Source organism: Dendrobates tinctorius, unplaced genomic scaffold, assembly GCF_039654945.1.
Source record: "Dendrobates tinctorius isolate UK_male_01 unplaced genomic scaffold, ASM3965494v1 ptg000164l, whole genome shotgun sequence".
In the NCBI taxonomy this organism is placed as follows: Eukaryota; Metazoa; Chordata; class Amphibia; order Anura; family Dendrobatidae; genus Dendrobates; species Dendrobates tinctorius.
In genome coordinates, this window is record NW_027361831.1 from 4,896,011 (window position 1) to 4,915,437 (window position 19,427).

Consider the following 19,427-nt stretch of genomic DNA (forward strand, 5'->3'; position numbering starts at 1 on the left):
ACTGGGATGATTTAGCGAATCCTGCTTTGAGCAGGGGGTTGGACCAGATGGCCCAGGAGGTCCCTTCCAACTCTACGATTCTATGATTCTATGATTCTAGACTTTGCGGCTGAGACAAGGACTTTAGGGTTTCCCTCATTTCTACCCTGACAATGTCTCTCAAACTCGCCGCTACTGCAGGCGACTCTTCTGCCACCGTCTGCTGAATACAGGGGGGGCACAATCTTTTGAGGCATGCGTCCGGTAATGGGCATGCACAGAGTGCGCATTCCCTATGCTTATTTTTATTTGTAGCTTTTTTTCCCTAGAAAAAGAAAAAACACAGAAGGGGGGTCCCGTCACTGAGTGAACTTTCACGAAGATCACTTACCAGTGCCACAATCAAGTACCGGAGAACGAGGGGGATTTCTTTCAGCCGATGCTCCTGTCTGCCTGGAGGAGCTCTTACGAGTGGACTGGTCACTTCGTCCCGCATTACTGTCACGGGACCCTTTCTTTTTCTGTTTGACCTGCCGAAGGTCATCCAGGGGCGGCAGTGATGTTTGCCGCTGCTGCCCTTGCTTCTGCCGCTGCTGCTGCTCTCGATCGCTTTCCATTACCACTGCTGCTGCTGCACACTGCTGCATGTAGTAATGTGGCCAAGGCAAGGAACCCTGCCCGGGTCCCGCCTAAATACCCCCTCCTCCGGTCAGCAGTATCCATGCCGCGCCCCTCCCCCCCCTTAACGGAGCTCCCTACCCCAGCTGGCGCCCGAACTCGCGCCATCGGTGTTTCCGATGGGCGCCGCCATTTTGGAATCGCCGCGCATGCGCAGTGGCGCGCTGACCCGGAAGCGCCTCCTCCGCCCGCCCCCTGACGTCACCGCTACCCCGGAAACGCCGGAAGCCCCGCGGGACGCCCGGGAGCTCCGGAGCAGCGCCCGGTCGCAGCCCCCCGCACAGCGCTGCCAACCCATATGCGCCGCCGGAGCCGGGAATCCCCGGGGGGGTATACTTACCGGCGGCGGCTAAATTCCTGGAGACGGACATCCTCCGGACGCCGCTCCCTGCTGTCCACGCCACCGCCGTGACACCCATCCTGGGCCACCGTGGCGTCCTCCAGGAAATCCGAACCAGGCCGAGGTAGGAGACCCCCTCGCTACCGGAGTCGGCTGGCCGGCCTGGGACCAACCTCCTTGCTGGATGACTCCATGACTTCTGTAGGATCCCGTCCCCTCAGGAACAGGAAACCAACTGATGCGTGGGAGAGGTGCCGCCCTTTTTGTATCTGTAGGTTTCCTGTTCCTATAGGGCGGATCCCCTCTCTCGTGGTGCTGTCATGGGAGTCCGAATAAATATCGGATTCCTCTCAGATCTCTGGAAGCTCCTTTGCTGATAGCTTCGGTCGATGGTAAGCCCTTGCAGGAGACCGTTACCCAGGTCACCAAAGAAGTGGAGCTGCAGATTGGAGCTCTGCATCGAGAGATCTCCCTCTACGTCCTGTCGACTTTGTCTCATACCCTTCTTCTTGGTCTCCCTTGGATACGGGCACATGAGCCAACTCTCGACTGGCGATCTGGTGATGTACTCCGTTGGGGACCATCCTGTCAGAAGAAATGCCTGCTGCTCGTCCATACGATGGGTTCTGCCTGTCCATCCTCGGCACCTGCAGGTTTGCGGGCGGCTTACTGGTCTTTTGCACATATCTTCGACAAGAAGGAGGTTGAGACTCTGCCTCCACATCGACCATACGACTGTCCAATTGACCTCGCTCACGGCTCTACCCCACCTAGGGGTAGAATATACCCACTATCTCCTGCCGAAACCCAGGCCTTGTCGGAGTATATCCAGGAGAATCTACTAAAGGCTTCATTCGAAAGTTATATCTTTTTTATGTTTTGGCGCTTTTATACAATAAAAACTTTTATATAAAAAATAATTATTGTTGTATCCCTTTATTCTAAGAGCTATAACTTTTTTATTTCTCCAGTGATGGAGCCATATGATGGCTTGTTTTATTGCGGGACAAGATGACCTTTACAGCGGTACCACGTTTATTTATATCCGTCTTTTTGATTGTGTGTTATTCCACTTTTTGTTTGGCGGTATGATGATAAAGCATTGTTTTTTTTGCCTTTTTTAATGGTGTTTACTAAAGGGATTAACTAGAGGGACAGTTTTATAGGTCGGGGCGTTACAGAGGTGGCGATACTAAATATGTGTACTTTTATTGTTTAGATTTTTTTTTAAATATTTATTGATGGAATAAATATTGATTTTATTTTTTTAAAATATTTGTACAATTATTTAAAAACTTTTTTAATTTAATTCTTACTTTTACACTTTGTCCCACTATGGGACACTCATTTTGTGCAGTCTGATCGCTTCTATAGCATGCAGCTTCTGTACACTGACCTGTGAGACTTCCTGACATGCACTGCGCATGACAGGAAGTTTCACAGCTCTGGAGACCCGGATGTCGTCATGACGACATCGGGTCTCCATGGCAGCGATTGGAACCCTGCATCATGACGCAGGGTCTCCGATCCAAAGGCAGAGGGGCTGTCACAGCTGACAGCCCCTCTGCCTGCTACCAGAACGCTGCAATGTTTGATTGCAGTGTTCCGGGGGTTAAAGTGCCGTGAGCGGTCCGTGCCAGGTGTCAGCTGTGAGAATCCGCTGACACCCAGCCGCTCTCCACCCGTCAGCGCGGCTAATCGCTCATGACGTACTATTCCGTCCATGGTCATCAGGGCCAGAGCAGAGGTGCCAGCTTACCTCTGCACTGGCATCTGTTTTACACATGGTTTTTTGATTCAATTGTACAGCCCTTAGAAAAGGAGTATCTCTAACTAATTACTTACCTGGGCCCATTGAAGCGTAGACACGTGAAATGGCCATCGTCTACGTCACTCTCTCCCCGCATGCCTCTGCACCTAGCAAGCAACTTCTAATTTCCTGTAACTGTCTGATGAAATAAAGGAGTTTCTTCGCGAACGCTATTGGCGAGTGCCGCATACTTTTTCTATTGTCATGTATCCCATGGTTCTGTGTCACCCAATGAGCAGAACGAGAAATAATTAGTATGGGTAACTGGGAAATGGACATTGGGTCCACTACTGACAATCAATGGAAATGCATCCATGAATCCGTTAGATCTATATCCCTACTGGAACATTGTAGACTGTCATAACTATAAATCATCCATAGTGGATATATAAACGCTCTGTTTCTCCACATGTTGGCACACGTATAGAGGCCAAAGGTCCAACATGTCTAACGGAAGATGCTGATCATATACACATGCTGAGAGATTATAAATACATTTTAGGAGTAAAATGATTGCAGTTGTATAATAATAATCAGCAGGTTTGGTCGGAGACATGAAGGTATTTTATAACGGAATGTAGAACTGACACTGGACACATGCGGTAAAACTGCAGTAGGACGTTTATTGCTTCTTGCACATAAATTAATTCCATACAGATGGATTCAGGTGAACCCTCCTACAAAACGTAATAAACAAAGTCCTTACTACAGGACTGTATGAGAAAGGGATTTATTCTGATAGAAATGCCAGAACGAAAAATTAAGAGAATCCGAGCACTGTGGCTGGATACTCCGGGCCTCCAGCGTGTTAGTACCAGATGAGGTCTTTGTCCCTGGAGCTTCTCTATTTGATATAATGAGACTCACTGATCTTATTCTTATGAATAGCATATGAATATACTGGAAACTGCCTAAATACGATGACCTTGTCTCATCTACATATCGTTGTATAAAGCACTATGGAGATAGCTCTATTCTTCTGTATATAATAGGAGATGCTGCTGTAGACCTAATATTTCTATACATGGGGTCTCTAGATAATCTTACCCTAGTATTTTGGGTTTGGGAGAAGAGAAAAGGTGATTAACGACATTTTATTGTAATTTCCTTTTTAAAAAAACATGATAAAATATGTGGTTTAAAAAAAGTGGTATATTTTCCCACCATTTTATTTGTGCTCTCAAATACTACAGTTTGGATAAAAAAAGAAAAAGTATGTAAAATCATAGAAAATGTGTTCAAAGACCTTGTGTGGAGAGATAAAGAGCCGATGCTGAAGATGCTTCATCTCCAAAAGTCTACAAAACAGGAAGGATTGGCAACTCAGAATTTTCTTGTCTTTCCCTTGGATTCGGGAGCTTGGAAACTGGAATATGGCAAGTTTTTTAACTACGGTAATTTCACTTTCATGTTTAGTCTACTATATTTATTTTTACAATTTGTCGATAAAAGAGGGATTTTGGGTTCTTACCGTAAAATCTTTCTTGGAGCCTTCATTGGGGGACACAGATGACCATGGGTGTATGCTGCTGCTGCTAGGAGGCTGACACTATGCAAAACAAGAAACTTAGCTCCTCCCCGGCAGTATACACCCACCAACAGGCACCAAGCACCTCAGTTGGTGAAAAAAGCAGTAGGAGAAGCAACCAAAAACCATAAACATATGTACCAACTCAACAAGGGACTCTCAGACCCAACACGGTACTACTTAAACAGGGAGGGTGCTGTGTCCCCCAATGAAGGCTCCAAGAAAGAGATTTTACGGTAAGAACCCAAAATCCCTCTTTCTTTATCGCCTTATTGGGGGACACAGATGACCATGGGACGTTCCAAAGCAGTCCCGAGGGTGGGAACAGCAATAAAAGAACGAAATAAGGAAGGGCTTAGGTCGGTCGATGCGCCACCGCCGCCTGCAGAACCTTCCTACCAAGAGCTGCATCAGAGGAGGCCTGGGTATGAACCCTGTAGAACCTCGCAAAGGTGTGCAAAGACGACCAGGTCGCAGCTCTGCAGAGTTGTAAGGCCGAAGCCTGGTGCCGCACAGCCCAAGAAGCCCCTACAGCCCGGGTGGAGTGGGCTTTCACCCCCGGAGGGGGCCGTTTCTCCTGAAGACGGTAGGCTTCCAGGATGGTAGACCGAATCCAATGAGCAATTGTGGATTTGGAAGCTGGAAGACCTTTCCGGCGACCCTCAGAAATGACAAGCAAGGAATCAGATTGGCGAAAGAAAGCAGTCCTGGCAAGGTAAACACGCAAGGCTCTCACTACATCCAGGTTGTGGAGCGACTTTTCCAGAGGATGAGCAGTCGCAGGACAAAACGATGGAAGGACGATATCTTTGTTAATGTGAAAGGGGGATACCACTTTCGGAAGGAAAGAAGGAACTGGCCTGAGAACAACCTTATCTTGGTGGAGGATAAGGTAAGGAGGACAGGATAAGGCCGCCAACTCAGAAACTCTCCTGATGGATGTAATGGCGATTAGAAAAGCCACCTTCCATGAAAGAAAAGACAGAGGGATATCCTGAATCGGCTCGAACGGCGCCTTCTGGAGAGCGCCAAGAACAAGATTGAGATCCCATGGATCTATCGGAGAACGATGAGGAGAAGCCACATGGGCGACTCCTTGGAGAAAAGTCTTCACTTGCGGTAAGGAAGCTAGATCCGTCTGGAAAAGGATTGCTAGGGCAGATACCTGGCCCTTGAGAGTACTGAGGGATAGGCCCGCATCCAAGCCGGATTGGAGGAAACCAAGAATGGGAGGAATTGAGAATGATAGTGGAAAAACATCGTTTTCGTCACACCAACGAAAAAAGGCCTTCCAGTACCTATGGTAAAGGCGGGAGGAAGCCGGCTTCCAAGCCTTAATCAAGGTCTGAATGACCCGGTTGGAAAACCCTGATTCCTTCAGAATCGCGGCCTCAATGGCCATGCCGTTAAACTCAGAGACTGAGAACTCTGGTGGTAAAGGGGGCCTTGCGAGAGAAGATCTGGACGGTCTGGAAGCCTCCAGGGGACGTCCGTGAGCATGTTCACCAGCTCCGCGTACCAAGGGCATCTCGGCCAGTCTGGAACCACTAAGATGACCGGGATACCCTCTGACTTTATCTTTTTGACCACTCTTGGGATCAGGGCAAGCGGAGGAAACAGGTAAGGTAGGTGGAACTGGGACCACGGAATTACTAGGGCGTCGTAACCGACGGCTAATGGATCCCTGGACCTGGCTACAAAGTGAGGAACCTTGTTGTTCATCCGAGAGGCCATGAGATCGACGTCCGGGGTGCCCCAGCGCTGGCATATCTGACTGAAGACTGTGGGATGAAGGGACCATTCGCCTGTCGCTAGACCTTGGCGACTCAAGAAGTCGGCTGCCCAGTTTTCCACCCCTGGAATGTGAATGGCGGAAATTGCCGGCACATGACGCTCTGCCCAGCGGAGAATCCTTGCCACTTCTGACATCACCTGCCTGCTGCGAGTACCGCCCTGGTGGTTTATGTATGCCACGGCCGTGGCGTTGTCCGACTGAATGCGGACCGGTTTGCCTACGAGAAGATGCTGCCAACGAATGAGAGCGAGGAGGATTGCCCTGATCTCCAGAAGGTTGATGGGCAGAAGAGTCTCCTGGGGGTTCCAACGCCCTTGGGCCGTTCTCTGATAGACCGCCCCCCATCCTAGGAGGCTGGCATCGGTGGTGATGACCTGCCACCGAGGCGGGAGAGAAGATCTTCTGCGGAGAACTGACGCCGACAACGTCCACCAAGTCAGCGATTGTTTGACTGTGAGCGGAAGAAGAATGGGGCGATCCAGAGAAAACGAGGTCTTGTCCCAGACTGACAGGAGGAACAGTTGGAGAGGGCGAGAGTGGAATTGTGCAAATGGCACTGCTTCCATAGAGGCTATCATCTTCCCCAGGACTCTCATGCAGGACCGAAGGGACATGATCCTCGAGCGCCGAAGGAACTGGATCCCCTTGCGAAGGGTTGAAAACTTGTCCCTCGGTAGGAACACTCGGGCCAGATTCGTATCGAACTCCATGCCCAAAAAGGTCAGACGCTGGGTAGGGCGCAGAGTGGACTTGTCCTTGTTGACTATCCATCCCAGGCATCTGAGGGCATCCAAGGTTATGTGAAGACTGTGAAGACAGTCTTGGCGGGACGAGCCCTTGATCAGGAGATCGTCCAGGTAAGGGATGATAAGAATCCCTCTGGATCGAAGGATGGCCATGACTGTTGCCATCACCTTCGTGAAGACACGAGGGGCGGAGGCTAGGCCGAAGGGAAGGGCCGCGAACTGATAATGATTGTTCTGAATCGCAAAGCGGAGGTATCTCTGATGCCGCCGAGAAATGGGGATGTGGAGGTAGACATCCTGTATGTCCACCGAGCAGAGAAACTCTCCGGGCTCCATAGAGGCTATTACCGAACGCAGAGACTCCATCTTGAAGTGGCGGATCTTCACGTGGCGATTGAGCAGCTTAAGGTCCAAAATTGGGCGAAGAGAGCCGTCCTTTTTCGGGACTACAAAGAGATTCAAGTAGAACCCTAAAAACCGCTCGTTTGTAGGAACGGGAACGATGACCCCGGCGGAAAGGAGAGAGGAGACGGCCTGAAGGAACCCTGGAACCTGAGATCGCTGTTTTGGGGTTCGAGGCAGACAGAAACGACTGTTTGGGAGGGAAGAAAACTCGATTTTGTATCCGGATGTGATGATTTCCCTGACCCAAGCGTCGTCGACAACGGATAGCCACGCGTCCTTGAAAAAGGAAAGTCTGCCTCCCACCCTGGAAAGCTTTCCAGGTGGGGGTGACCCGTCACTTAGATGAAAACCTTCCGGATCGAGAGCCTGAGGACCTGGAAGGCTGACCCCTGGATCTCCAGCGAGGGGCCGGCTTATACGATGGCTTTCTCCGGTCACTGGAAGAAGTGTTCCGGTCCTGCTGGGATGAACCGTCTGTGGGAGAGAAGGGGCAAAAGGACCTAAAAGGCCGAGAAACCTTCTTGTTAAAGAACCTCTTAGGGCGGGACTGGGGAAGGGAAGTGCTCTTTCCACCAGTGGCATCCGAGATTATCTGATCCAGCTTGGCGCCAAAGAGCCTAGTGCCGTGAAATGCCAGGTTGGTGAGCGACTTCTTTGAGGTGGTATCCGCATTCCAAGACTTCAACCAAAGAATGCGGCGTACGGCCACAATGTTGCTGTTAGCTCTAGCTACGCACCCTGCCGCGTCCAAGGAGGCGGCCAGAAGGTACTTGCCTGCGTGATTAATTTGGTCTGCTAAATCTGCCAGCTCGTCCTGAGGAGCTGCCGCTGAAATGCCCCTGCGCAGAATTTTCGCCCAAGCCGAAATGGCTTTCGCCACCCAAGCGGATGCGAAGATAGGGCAGAGGGATGCACCGGATGCCTCAAAGATAGACTTAGCCAACGACTCTATTTGCCTGTCTGATGGGTCTTTAAGAGAAGCTCCGTCCGTAAGGGAAAGAACCGTCTTAGAGGAAATCCGAGAAACTGGTGGATCTACCTCGGGAGCTTTGGTCCATTTCGTGACTAGATCCACATCGAAGGGATAAAGTACATCTAAGTACTTGCGGCCTGAGAAACGTTTCTCAGGATGTTGCCAGTGATTGGCTAAGGAAGTGTCGAAATCCTTATTAGGAAAGGTTCGAGATGGAGGCCTCGCCTTCTTAAGGGAAACAGAGCATTCCTGAGGGGGGGCCTTATCCTCCTTTATCTTGAGTGTTTGGTATATAGCCGATATGAGACTATCTACCATCTCCCGAGTTCTAGCTATGTCGTCCGCCTCTGAGTCTGATCCAGATTGTGAATCCTCGTCTGACCCAGGATCGTCTGCCGATGAGGGAGACGAGGAGCATAGCCTGAGAGAAGCGGAGGGACCCTGCGAACCGGAAGAAGAGCCAGACAGGACCCGCTTCCTAGAGCCCCTACCTGGTCTGTCCGTCTGAGGGCCACGGTCCGGTGCTGTCGACTCACTATGCGAGGCGGTCGGTGCACAGGTGACTGCAGATAACTGAGGTAACCGCTCTAAGACCTGGACCAGCGATTGAGACACCTTTGTCAGCTCAGAAACTGACTGAGACATCGCCACGGCCCACTCAGGGGGTGGGGTAGTCTCCGCCCGGGGTTCGGAGTGCTCCTGAGGGGCAGACATGGTGGAAGGGCTGCAGGACGGGCAGAGGGGAGACGACTGACCCGAAGCCCACTTCTTTTTACAGCACGCGCAGGCGTAGTGAGTAGCGGTGGGTCTGGAGTAGAAGACCCTTGCAGGGTTGGGCATAAGTCTCAGTGGTAGAAAACACCACCTGAGGAAAAACTGCGGGGGTGAAGCTAAGTTAGGCGTCAGGGATAGTCAGCGTCTAGCCTACCGAGGTTCAGAAGAAACTAGCGATGTGTCCCCCAGGCAAGGTCCGGAGAGAAGGAAGAAGAAGCTCGGCAATTCAGGAAGGAACGCTGGCGGTGGGCGGAGCTAAGCCACCGCACCGCGTGATTGGCTGAGACCCCAGTGGGGAGGGGTGCAGTTAAAGAGACTGACAGGGTCGAAATGAAAGCAGCCCTGAGATAGGCTGTAGAAGCGCGCGAAGAAAGCGCGCGCAGGGAGAGGGAGGACCGCTTTTGAAAGTGAAAGCGCTCCCTCAGCTTTCACTAGCGACGGCGCGCCCGGGCTCCCTGCGGGCTGAATACTGAGAACCGGGAGCGCTGACAGAGGAAGCGCAGCCCCCCCCGACGGACCCCCCCCTCGCGACAGGAGGGACGCGCGCCTGTCAGGGCGCTGGGTCAAAAGAGCGGGGAATTCAAACAGGAGGAGCCCCAGCGCTGAGGTACTCTGCTGTACGTGATTGAATGTGGTCCTTGATTGGTCTGTGAGCGCAGGGATGCAGGGAACATTCAGACAGGCTTACCTGATGTCCCTGAAGAGGCTGACCACAGGGGCCCACGATAGAGCGCAGGCCGCTGGGGGAGACGATCCTCAGTACCCGCACCAGCCGTATGGTGCAGAAGACGGCTCCAATCCCCGTGTCGGGAAACATCACCACTGGCGACCGCCGTCTTCCTCTCAGCCCTGTCCTGGGAGAGGGATGAGGAGGGGAATCGGCAAGGACCGGACACCTATCCATGGACCATAGCACCCGAAGGTGATAGGGAAAGGTCCTGCCTGCAGGCCTGAGAGTTGCGATGTGGGCAATACCACATTGCTCGCTCAGCCGCATCAATAGGAAAAGCAGGATGAACTCACATCCCGTTTCCTGATGCTGTATCTGGAAAAGAAAGGGGAAATCATTAAAAAAACACAACTAAAACCTGAAAAGAAAAGGATTAAATGCGGATCTGGGGAGATCCCGGTCCGCCTCCTACAGACACTAAGCACAAACTGAGGTGCTTGGTGCCTGTCGGTGGGTGTATACTGCCGGGGAGGAGCTAAGTTTCTTGTTTTGCATAGTGTCAGCCTCCTAGCAGCAGCAGCATACACCCATGGTCATCTGTGTCCCCCCAATAAGGCGATAAAGAAATATATAATTTCTCCCAGTGAAAGTTATTTTTGATGGTCAACAAAATATAATTTTCAAGTAAATCATTTTTGAAATTCTAGGTATAGTAATGGCTTCTCCCCGTGTGGGATTATTGATGTTTAAAAAGATACTATTTTTGGTTAAAACTTTCCCCCATTATGAACATGAAAAAGGCTTCTCTGCTGTGTGAATTCTCTGGTGTGTTACAAAACTTGATTTATCTGCATAACCTTTCCCACATACTGAACATGAAAAACGCTTTTCCCCTGTGTGAGTTCTGTGGTGCTTAACAAGAGTCGATTTCCGGTTAAAATATATCCCACATTCTGAACATGAAAAAGGCTTCTCCCCTGTGTGAATTCTCTGGTGCTTAACAAGAATCGATTTCCGGTTAAAATATTTCCCACATTCTGAACATAAATATTGTTTCTCCCCTGTGTGAGTTCTCTGATGTGTGATAAGATGTGATTTCTCTGTAAAACTTCTCCCACAATCTGAACAGAAAAAAGGCTTCTCCCCAGTGTGAATTCTCTGGTGCTGAACAAGATGCGATTTCCGGTTAAAATATTTCCCACATTCTGAACATAAATATTGTTTCTCCCCTGTGTGAGTTGTCTGATGTGAGATAAGATGTGCTTTCTCTGTAAAACTTCTCCCACATTCTGAACAGAAAAAAGGCTTCTCCCCAGTGTGAATTCTCTGGTGCTGAACAAGAGACGATTTCCGGTTAAAATATTTCCCACATTCTGAACATAAATATTGTTTCTCCCCTGTGTGAGTTCTATGGTGACTAACAAGAAAAGATTTCTGTGCAAAACATTTCCCACATTCTAAACATGAATATGGCTTCTCCCCAGTGTGAATTCTCTCATGTCTAACAAGATCTGATTTCCGGTTAAAATATTTCCCACATTCTGAACATAAATATTGCTTTTCCCCTGTGTGAGTTCTCTGGTGACTAACAAGCATTGATTTCTGTGCAAAACATTTACCACAATCGAAACATGAATATGGTTTCTCCCCAGTGTGAATTTTCTCATGTCTAATAAGATCTGATTTCTGTTTAAAATATTTCCCACATTCTGAACATAAATATGGTTTCTCCCCTGTGTGAGTTCTCTGGTGAATAACAAGAACTGATTTCTGTGCAAAACATTTCCCACATTCTAAACATGAATATGGCTTCTCCCCAGTGTGAATTCTCTCATGTCTAATAAGATCTGATTTCCGGTTAAAATATTTCCCACAGTTGGAACAAGAAAATCTCTCCCCATTTTTGTGAATTTTTTGATGATTAACAAAAGATGTTTTAAGGGCAAAACTATTTCCATGTTCTGAATGTGAAAAGGTCTTCTTTGCTTTAAGAGCAGTTTGTTTTTTAATGCCTCTTTTGTGACTTTTATTTGTATTAGTATTCTGTAATGAATCAGAAGATAGGACCTGTTTCAAAGGATCAGATGATAAGTCTTTGCGGTGAAGGGATGATGGTGTATCTGGAATAATGGCATTCACTTCAATTGCATTGTGTGTAATCTCTGTGTAATCTGGTTTAAAAATTGAAGATGTCATCATTCGCTCTGATCTTCTAGTACAGTCATCTGCCAAAAAAGAACAAAACAAACTATTTTTAAATAAAATATGCTTGATACATATATTTTTTAACATTTCTAATTAAAACGTCCATTGAATTATTCACCAAGACAACAACGGATCACAGTAATAGTAGAACTCCAAAAGTCAAATCTCTCCCTCGCTTATGAGACTTGCAGTGTGCCCAAACCACATTTAGCATCCATGTATTTGGCATTGCAGAAGTGAGAAGAACCCACTTAATTTATGGTTGTGCGCATTTCTGGAGCACCTTCTGTGCACTATGTGTTGGGCAATAAAATGTGTCAATCTAGAAGTGGGAAACAGAGCACACAATAGAGTGATACCCTATGGAGTGAGAGTACGAAAGTGCTGGTTACTCTCAACTGATGAAGCTGTGACAGGCACAACTCCTATGTAAGCATGAAGAAAAATAGCTGCTGCTGCACCATTGCTGGTGGATAAATCCTCTAGGAGATATTGGTTCCAGTTGGATAAACTCGTGGGTGGACTGTGCTGCTGGAGGGAATAAATTCTTCAGAAAAGATGATGAGGAAAAGGCTTTTTATTCACTAATAAAATGGCATATTTGCAATTTTTGCTCTCCAACATCCACTGCCTGATAATTTCAGAAGAGTACCTGCCGAGTCAAAACAGCCACTACTCCTATAGATAAATTCACTGAGTTATAATTTCCAAAATGGAGTAACTTATGGGGTTTTCTACTGCTCTGGTTTTCTGCCATTCTGTCACATGAGGGCTTCTGCAAAAGGTGGGTCCCATCTCCTCTGGGATCTGATCCTGCGACTTCTGCTTCTATGGCCAGGTGCCACCTCATTCATTCTGTTGTGATGCTGGCACATATGTAGGAACCAGAAGCTCTGGACAAAGCAGGCACTGTCCAGCTACTAAGATTAGGGTGGCCAGGACCTGTAATATCATCCACTCTTGAGGTATGGGTGTGGGCAGTCTAGTAGGCGTAAGCAGCTCCCTGATATAGCCAACTGGAAAGCATCACACTCTAATAAAGCTCAAAGAATATTGCTGGAAGTCACTTGATACAGCGCTATTCTCCTCTGGTTCAGTCATCTGTGCTCAGCTCCCGGTTTGTGTACCGTATATACTCGTGTTTAAGCCGAGATTTTCAGAACATTTTTTTGTGCTGAAAATGCCCCCTTGGCCTATACACAAGTCATGGTGCAGAAACCATCAGGAGAGGGGGAGCAGTGGCAGGAGCAGGTGGCTGGAACATCATACTCACCCTCCTGTGCAATCGCTGAAAGTCCCCTGCATCCTCCGTTGTTCCAGGGCCGGCAGTCTCTTCCTGTGTTGAGCGGTCACATGGTACCACTCATTAAGGTCATGAAAATCCCCCACAAGTGACACCATTTTGGAAAATAGACACTCTCAGAGAACTTATCTAGATGTGTGGTGAGCACATTGAACCCTCAGGTGCTTCACAGAAATTTATAATGTAGAGCCGTGAAAATAAAAAATAACATTTTCCCCAAAAATATGTATTTAGCCCCAAATTTTGCATTTTCATAAGGGTAACAGGAGAAATTGTGCCATACAATTTGTAGTGCAATTTTTCCCGAGTATGCCGATACCCTATAAGAGGGAGACAACTACTGTTTGGGTGCATGTCAAAGCTTGGAAGGGAAGGAGCATCATATGACTTTTTGAATGTAAAATTTCCTGGAATCATTAGTGTAGGCCATGTCCCATTTAGAGAGCCCCTGATGTGCCTTAACAGTGGAAACCCCTAACAAGTAACCCCATTTTTGAACCAGACCCCTCAACGAATGCATTTAGATGTGTGTTGAGCACCTTAACCCCCAGGTTGTTCACAGTTTATAATGTTGAGCGGTGAAAATAAAATAATCACATTTTCCCCACAAAAATGTTATTTTAGCCCCAATTTTTTTTTTATTTTCACAAGGGTAATAGGAGAAATTGCACAATACAATTTGTTGTGCAATTTCTCCTGAGTACGCCGATACCCAATATTTGAAGGAATACTACTTTTGAGGCCCAGTTCAAAGCTCAGAAGGACAGAGCCGCAATATTGGAGTTCAGATTTGCTGGAATGGTTTGAGGGTGCCATGTCAATTGGCAGAGCCCCTGAGGTGCCAGAATAGAAACACCTCATATGTGAACTCGTTTTACAAACTACACTCCCCAATGAATTCATCTAGGTGTGCAGTGATCATATTGACACCACATGTGCCTTACAGAATTTTATACCATTGAGTGGTGAAGAAAGAAAAAATTGTTTTAGCCTCAAGTTTTTAATTTTTCTAAGTGCTAATATGAAATTTCTTTACAACAAAAAGAGGTCTATTTTTTCCTGAGTGCGCCAATACCTTACTTAAATCGGGAAATATTTTTCAAGCACAGTGCAAAGCTCAGAAGGGAAGGAGCGCCATACTATAGTGCAGATTTTACTGTTATGATTTGCGGGAGCCATGACCCACTGGGAGAACCCCTGAGTTGCCAGAACAGAAGACCTACCCATAAGTGACCCAATTTTACAAACTACACCTCTCAATGAATGTATCTAGGGGTATAGTGATCATATTGACACCACGGGTGTGTTACATAGTATTTAGGGTTGAAGGGAGACTAAGTCCATCCATCTAGTTCAACCCATTTTCTGTTACAGAATTTTATACCATTGGGCAGTGAAGACAAAAGAACTATATTTTTACAACCAAAATTTTGTTTTAGCTCCAGATTTTAAATTTTCACACAATAAATAGCACAATAATTTGTCCCACAATTTGTACTGAACGTTGCAATACCCCATATGTGGCTGTACAGTAATGCTTAGCCATATGGAGAGACTTGAGAGGAACAGAGCGCTATTTGCCTCCTGGAGTGCAGATTTTCCTAGAATAGTTTTTGGATTCCATATACAGAGCCCCTAATTGCTAGAAGAGCAGAATCCCTCCCTCAATTGTACACATTTTGAAAATCATATCCCTTTGGGAATTTATCTACAGGCGTAGTGATGATTTTGACTCCATGGGTGTTTTCCAGAAACAAGCAGCAATGAATGTTGCGGAATGAAAATTGCAAACTGCCATTGTAGTGACCAATACGCTGTATTGATCAGTACATTGTAATGACCAGTACATTATGAACAGCTCATGCTTCTGAAGACATGCACCCGTAAGTTAGGCGGGCTGTCATCACTTCAGAAATGCCTATCATGTGTACACTATATGTGATTTAGGTACACTGTGGGGCTCAGAAGGGAGGGGGATTTGGATTTCGGAGCGCTGAACTTCTTTTGAGGGGTGAGGAGCCATTTCGCTTTTCCAGAGCCTTTGTACTACCAGTAACGTGGAAGCCTCCTAGATTTACATTAACAGATGACAGACCTGAGTGGGGACTTGCTTTTTTGTGGATTGATTTGAAGCTATTATTGGGAACATTTTACATAAAGTTTGGGATCATATTTATTAGACTCTCTACGCTGAGCACTTACTTTGGAGTTTCCATCTAAATCTCCGAGTGATGTGACAGATGAAACCCCTGAGGAATCCAATCACTATAATAAGGCAGCAGAGTTACTCTGGACTCCATGTGGCCTCTGTTCAGCGGAGTCCTTCTTTTCAGAAATGCACAAAACTGTGGCCAAATTCACTTTTAGGTGATCCTAAAAAGACAGACACTGCCGAATCACAGATCCTATGGCGTCCACAGTGCTTCCATCTGCCTCATTATAGGAAATCTTCTGCCGGGGGTTCCTTCTAAATCACGTATTTCAGAGTTTTACACGGAAACCCCAGTGTAAGCGCTCAGCGCAGAGCGCAGGATAAATGTGCGCCGAGCCTTACTTTGATCTTTGGGAGGCAGAATGAATAAAACAGGTATAGAGTTAGGGTTATTTACATTTTACGCCGTTCCTTGTGCGGTATAAGTGATCTTACGACTTTATTCTTCGGGTTGGTGCGATTACAGAGATACCAGATTTATATCGGGTCTGTATGTTTGGCTGCTGTCACACACTAAAAGAAGCTTTTTATTGTAAAAACTAGTTTTTGCTTCCCCATATATTGAGAGCTATACTTTTTCCATATTTTGGCCGACAAAGTCATGTGAGGGCTTGTTTTTTGCAGAACAAGTTGACATTTTTATTACTACCATTTTCAGACAAATTACATTTATTGATCACATTCTATTCCGATTTTTAGGAGACAGAATGAAAAAAAAAACATCAATTCGGGATTTTTTTTAATGCTGTTCTGCTTGTGGTAAAATTGATAAGGTGGTTTTATCCTTCGGGTTAGTACGATTACAGCGATACCACAGTTATATAGTTTTTTCATGTTTTGGCGCTTTTACACATTAAAGACTATTTTATAGAAAAATAATTATTTTTGTATCGCTTTATTCTGAGAGCTATAACTTTTTTATTTTTCCGCTGAAGGAGCTTTATGATGTCTAGTTTTTTGGGGGACAAGATTATGTTTTCAGCGGTACCATGTTTATTTCTATTTGTCTTCTTGATCGTGTTTTATTCCACTTTTTGTTCGGCGGTATGATGATAATTGTTTTTTGCCTTGTTTTTTATTTTTTTTTATGGAGTTCACTAAAGGGGTTAACTAGTGGGACAGTTTCATTGGTTGGGTCGTTTCGGATTCGGCAATACCAAATATGTGTACTTTTATTTTTTCATAAAAATATTAATTCATGGGTACAATATATTTATATTTTTTATTATTATTTTTTGATTTTGTTTACATAATTTTACTATTTCTTTTAACATTTTTTCTAACTTTTTAGGCTTAGTTCACACGTGGCGTTTTTTTCGCGTTTCCGCGGCGGTTTTAACCGCGCGATTTTGCCGCGAAAACGCGAAAAATAAGCATCCCATGCATTCCTATGGGATTCCGCAATGCTGTGCTAATGCTGCGGTTTTTACCGCGGTGGAATCGCTTTGTGGTAAAAACCGCAGCATGCTCATTAATTTGCGGAATCGCGGCGATCCCGCACCCATAGGAATGCATTATTCCGCTTACTTCCCGCATGTGGCTGTGCACACCATGCGGAAAGTAAGCAGAACATTTGCGGATGGTACCCACGGTCCGGAGGAGAAGAGACTGTCCTCCGGGCTTTGGGTACCATATCCCTGTAAAAAATAGAATTTAAAAATAAAAAATATTGTTATTCTCACCCTCCGACGTCCCGCGCAGCCTTCCCGCTTCTCTTCACGCTCTCGTTCCCAGTAATCCTTTGCGAAAATGCCCGCGATGGCGTCCGTTCTCGCGGTCATTCGCGCAACGTCATAGGCAGCCTCAGTAGTAAAAAGTTGGTCACACTCGTCAAACACTATGTTTGACGAGTGTGACAAACCTGTCAATCAGTTCTCCAAGCGATGCTACAGATCGCTTGGAGAACGCTAGCATTTTGCAAGCTAAATACGCTTGCAAAATGCTAGTTTTTCCGCGGGAAAATCGCGGGAATTTAAAATGCGATTTTCCCGCGGACTGGAATTCCGGAACTCTCGCGGTAATTTCCGCGAGAGTTCCGGTACGTGTGCACTTAGCCTTAAACTTTTTTACTTTGTCCCACTATGGAACTATCATTTCTTGCAGGCTAATCACTTGTATACTATGGGCAAGCAGCAGCATCCCTATGCTATGCAAACTGTCAGCGCAGCAATGACAAATTTGCTGATCATGCACTGCACATGATCAGCAACTTTCCAAGCTCTGGTAACTCGTATGTCATCATGACAACATCGTGTCACCATACTAATGATTAAGACCCAGTGATGGGTCTCTGATCCAAAGGCAGAGGGGCTGTTAGCCCTCTGCCTGCTCCCGAAATGCTACGATCGATCACAGCATTTAGAGGGTTACAGCATCGGGAGTGATGCGGGACCGCTCCTAGCACTTCGTGACGGGTGTCAGCTGTCAGAATCAGTGGACACCCGGTGGCGATCGCGCATGCACAGTCCGTGTGCGCGCAAAATCGCCGGAATGTATCCATAAGCCCCAGGTCAATTAGACCCGGGTCACAGGGGTGTATGAATATGTCCAAGGTTGAAAATTACAAATCTTTCTATGTTAATTGGTAGTTTTCAGGTATTTTCTAAAACAAACAAAAAAATGTATCAACCTAAAATCACCAGAAACATGAAGTAAAATGTGTCACAGAAAAAATATTTCAGAATCACTGGAATCAGAAAAAGCATCCAAAGTTATCACCACAAAGTGACAAATATCAGATCAGAAAAATGAAGCATGGTTAGGAACACAAAACTGGCTGCGGGAAGTGGTTAAATAAGAGTATTTTGGGAACTAACTACTGTAGTCACAAACTGACTTTAGACAATAACACATCTACTGAAATGATCAAACTCCACAGTCTTCATTTCACGGTGTTACCGCAACAGAGAGGAGCCAGAAGACCACAGCGTCTGATTGCTCCTAATCCTGCACTGAGAAGCACTTCTCCTTCATTTTAATGGTGTTTATTTCTTTTGGCAGAATGGGGTTAATTGGCAATGTTGGAAACTCTGAGCTCTCAGCTGAGCTCAGTTAGCCACTCCCTTCATCTTTATAATCCCCTTTATAATTTATGGGTCCTTATTCTAATCCATGTCAGAGCTAGCATTTGCTGCATGGCTTAGGAAGAGAGGTGTTCATATGAGAAGGAGTTTTCTGTGACTGTTGTGTAATTTGTAAGCGTGATAATTCCCTTCCGTCTCCTACTTAGGTTTTTTCCCTGTCCTCCACTCCCCGGTGCATTCCTCTGTTATATGTGAGTGAGTGGTGCAGCACAGTGGCTCAGTGTTTAGAACTGCAGCTTTGCAGCGATGGGGTTCTGGGTTCAAATCCCACTAAGGACAACATCTGCAAGGAGTTTGTATGTACTCTCTGTGTTTGCGTGGGTTTCCTCTGGGTACTTTCTCCCTTATTCCAAAGACATACTGATAGGGAATTTAGATTGTGAGCTCATCAGGGACATCAATGATAATGTGTGTAAAGAGCTGTGGAATTAACGGCGCTATATAAATGAGAAAATAAATATTTGTATGCCTGTTATTTTCAGTTACCCTTGTTTGTGTTGCCTTGTTTGTCAGGTTGGTGTACTGAAGTGCACAGTAATGGGGGAAGAGAACAGACGGAGGGCTAACTCAGGAGATAAGGCAAGGGTGGGAGCACCGGCATCTTCACCTTCCGAAGTATCCCAGCTAAGGCGCCCCCCGGTGGTAGGGACAGGGAAGGAGCCCCTGGTCCCAGGTCACCATACAACTGAGTCATGATAAAAAAATTAGTAACTAGTGAGTAATTAAAAGCATGTGGCTTGGTAGCTCTTGGCAAACCAAACTATGCTTGTGGTAAGATGAATTTGGCAGAGGCAATGGACACCTTTAAAAGACTACCAAGGAGTTGCAGACTCACTTAAGTGGGGTAGGGTAATACCTCCACAATCAAAACATAAAATAAAGAATGAACCTGTAAAAAAAAAAGACATAGAACAAAAAAAGATAAA

General features: G+C 46.4%; 1 protein-coding gene across 1 annotated transcript in view; it reads right to left on the reverse strand.

Annotated features, from left to right (window-relative positions):
* The window catches only part of LOC141052994 (uncharacterized), a 128,886-nt gene that overhangs the window by 94,789 nt on the left and 14,670 nt on the right, over positions 1-19,427 (reverse strand). Inside the window, 1 exon segment of the mRNA XM_073550317.1 lies at positions 7,669-7,705. Coding sequence (XP_073406418.1) covers positions 7,669-7,705 — 37 coding nt within the window.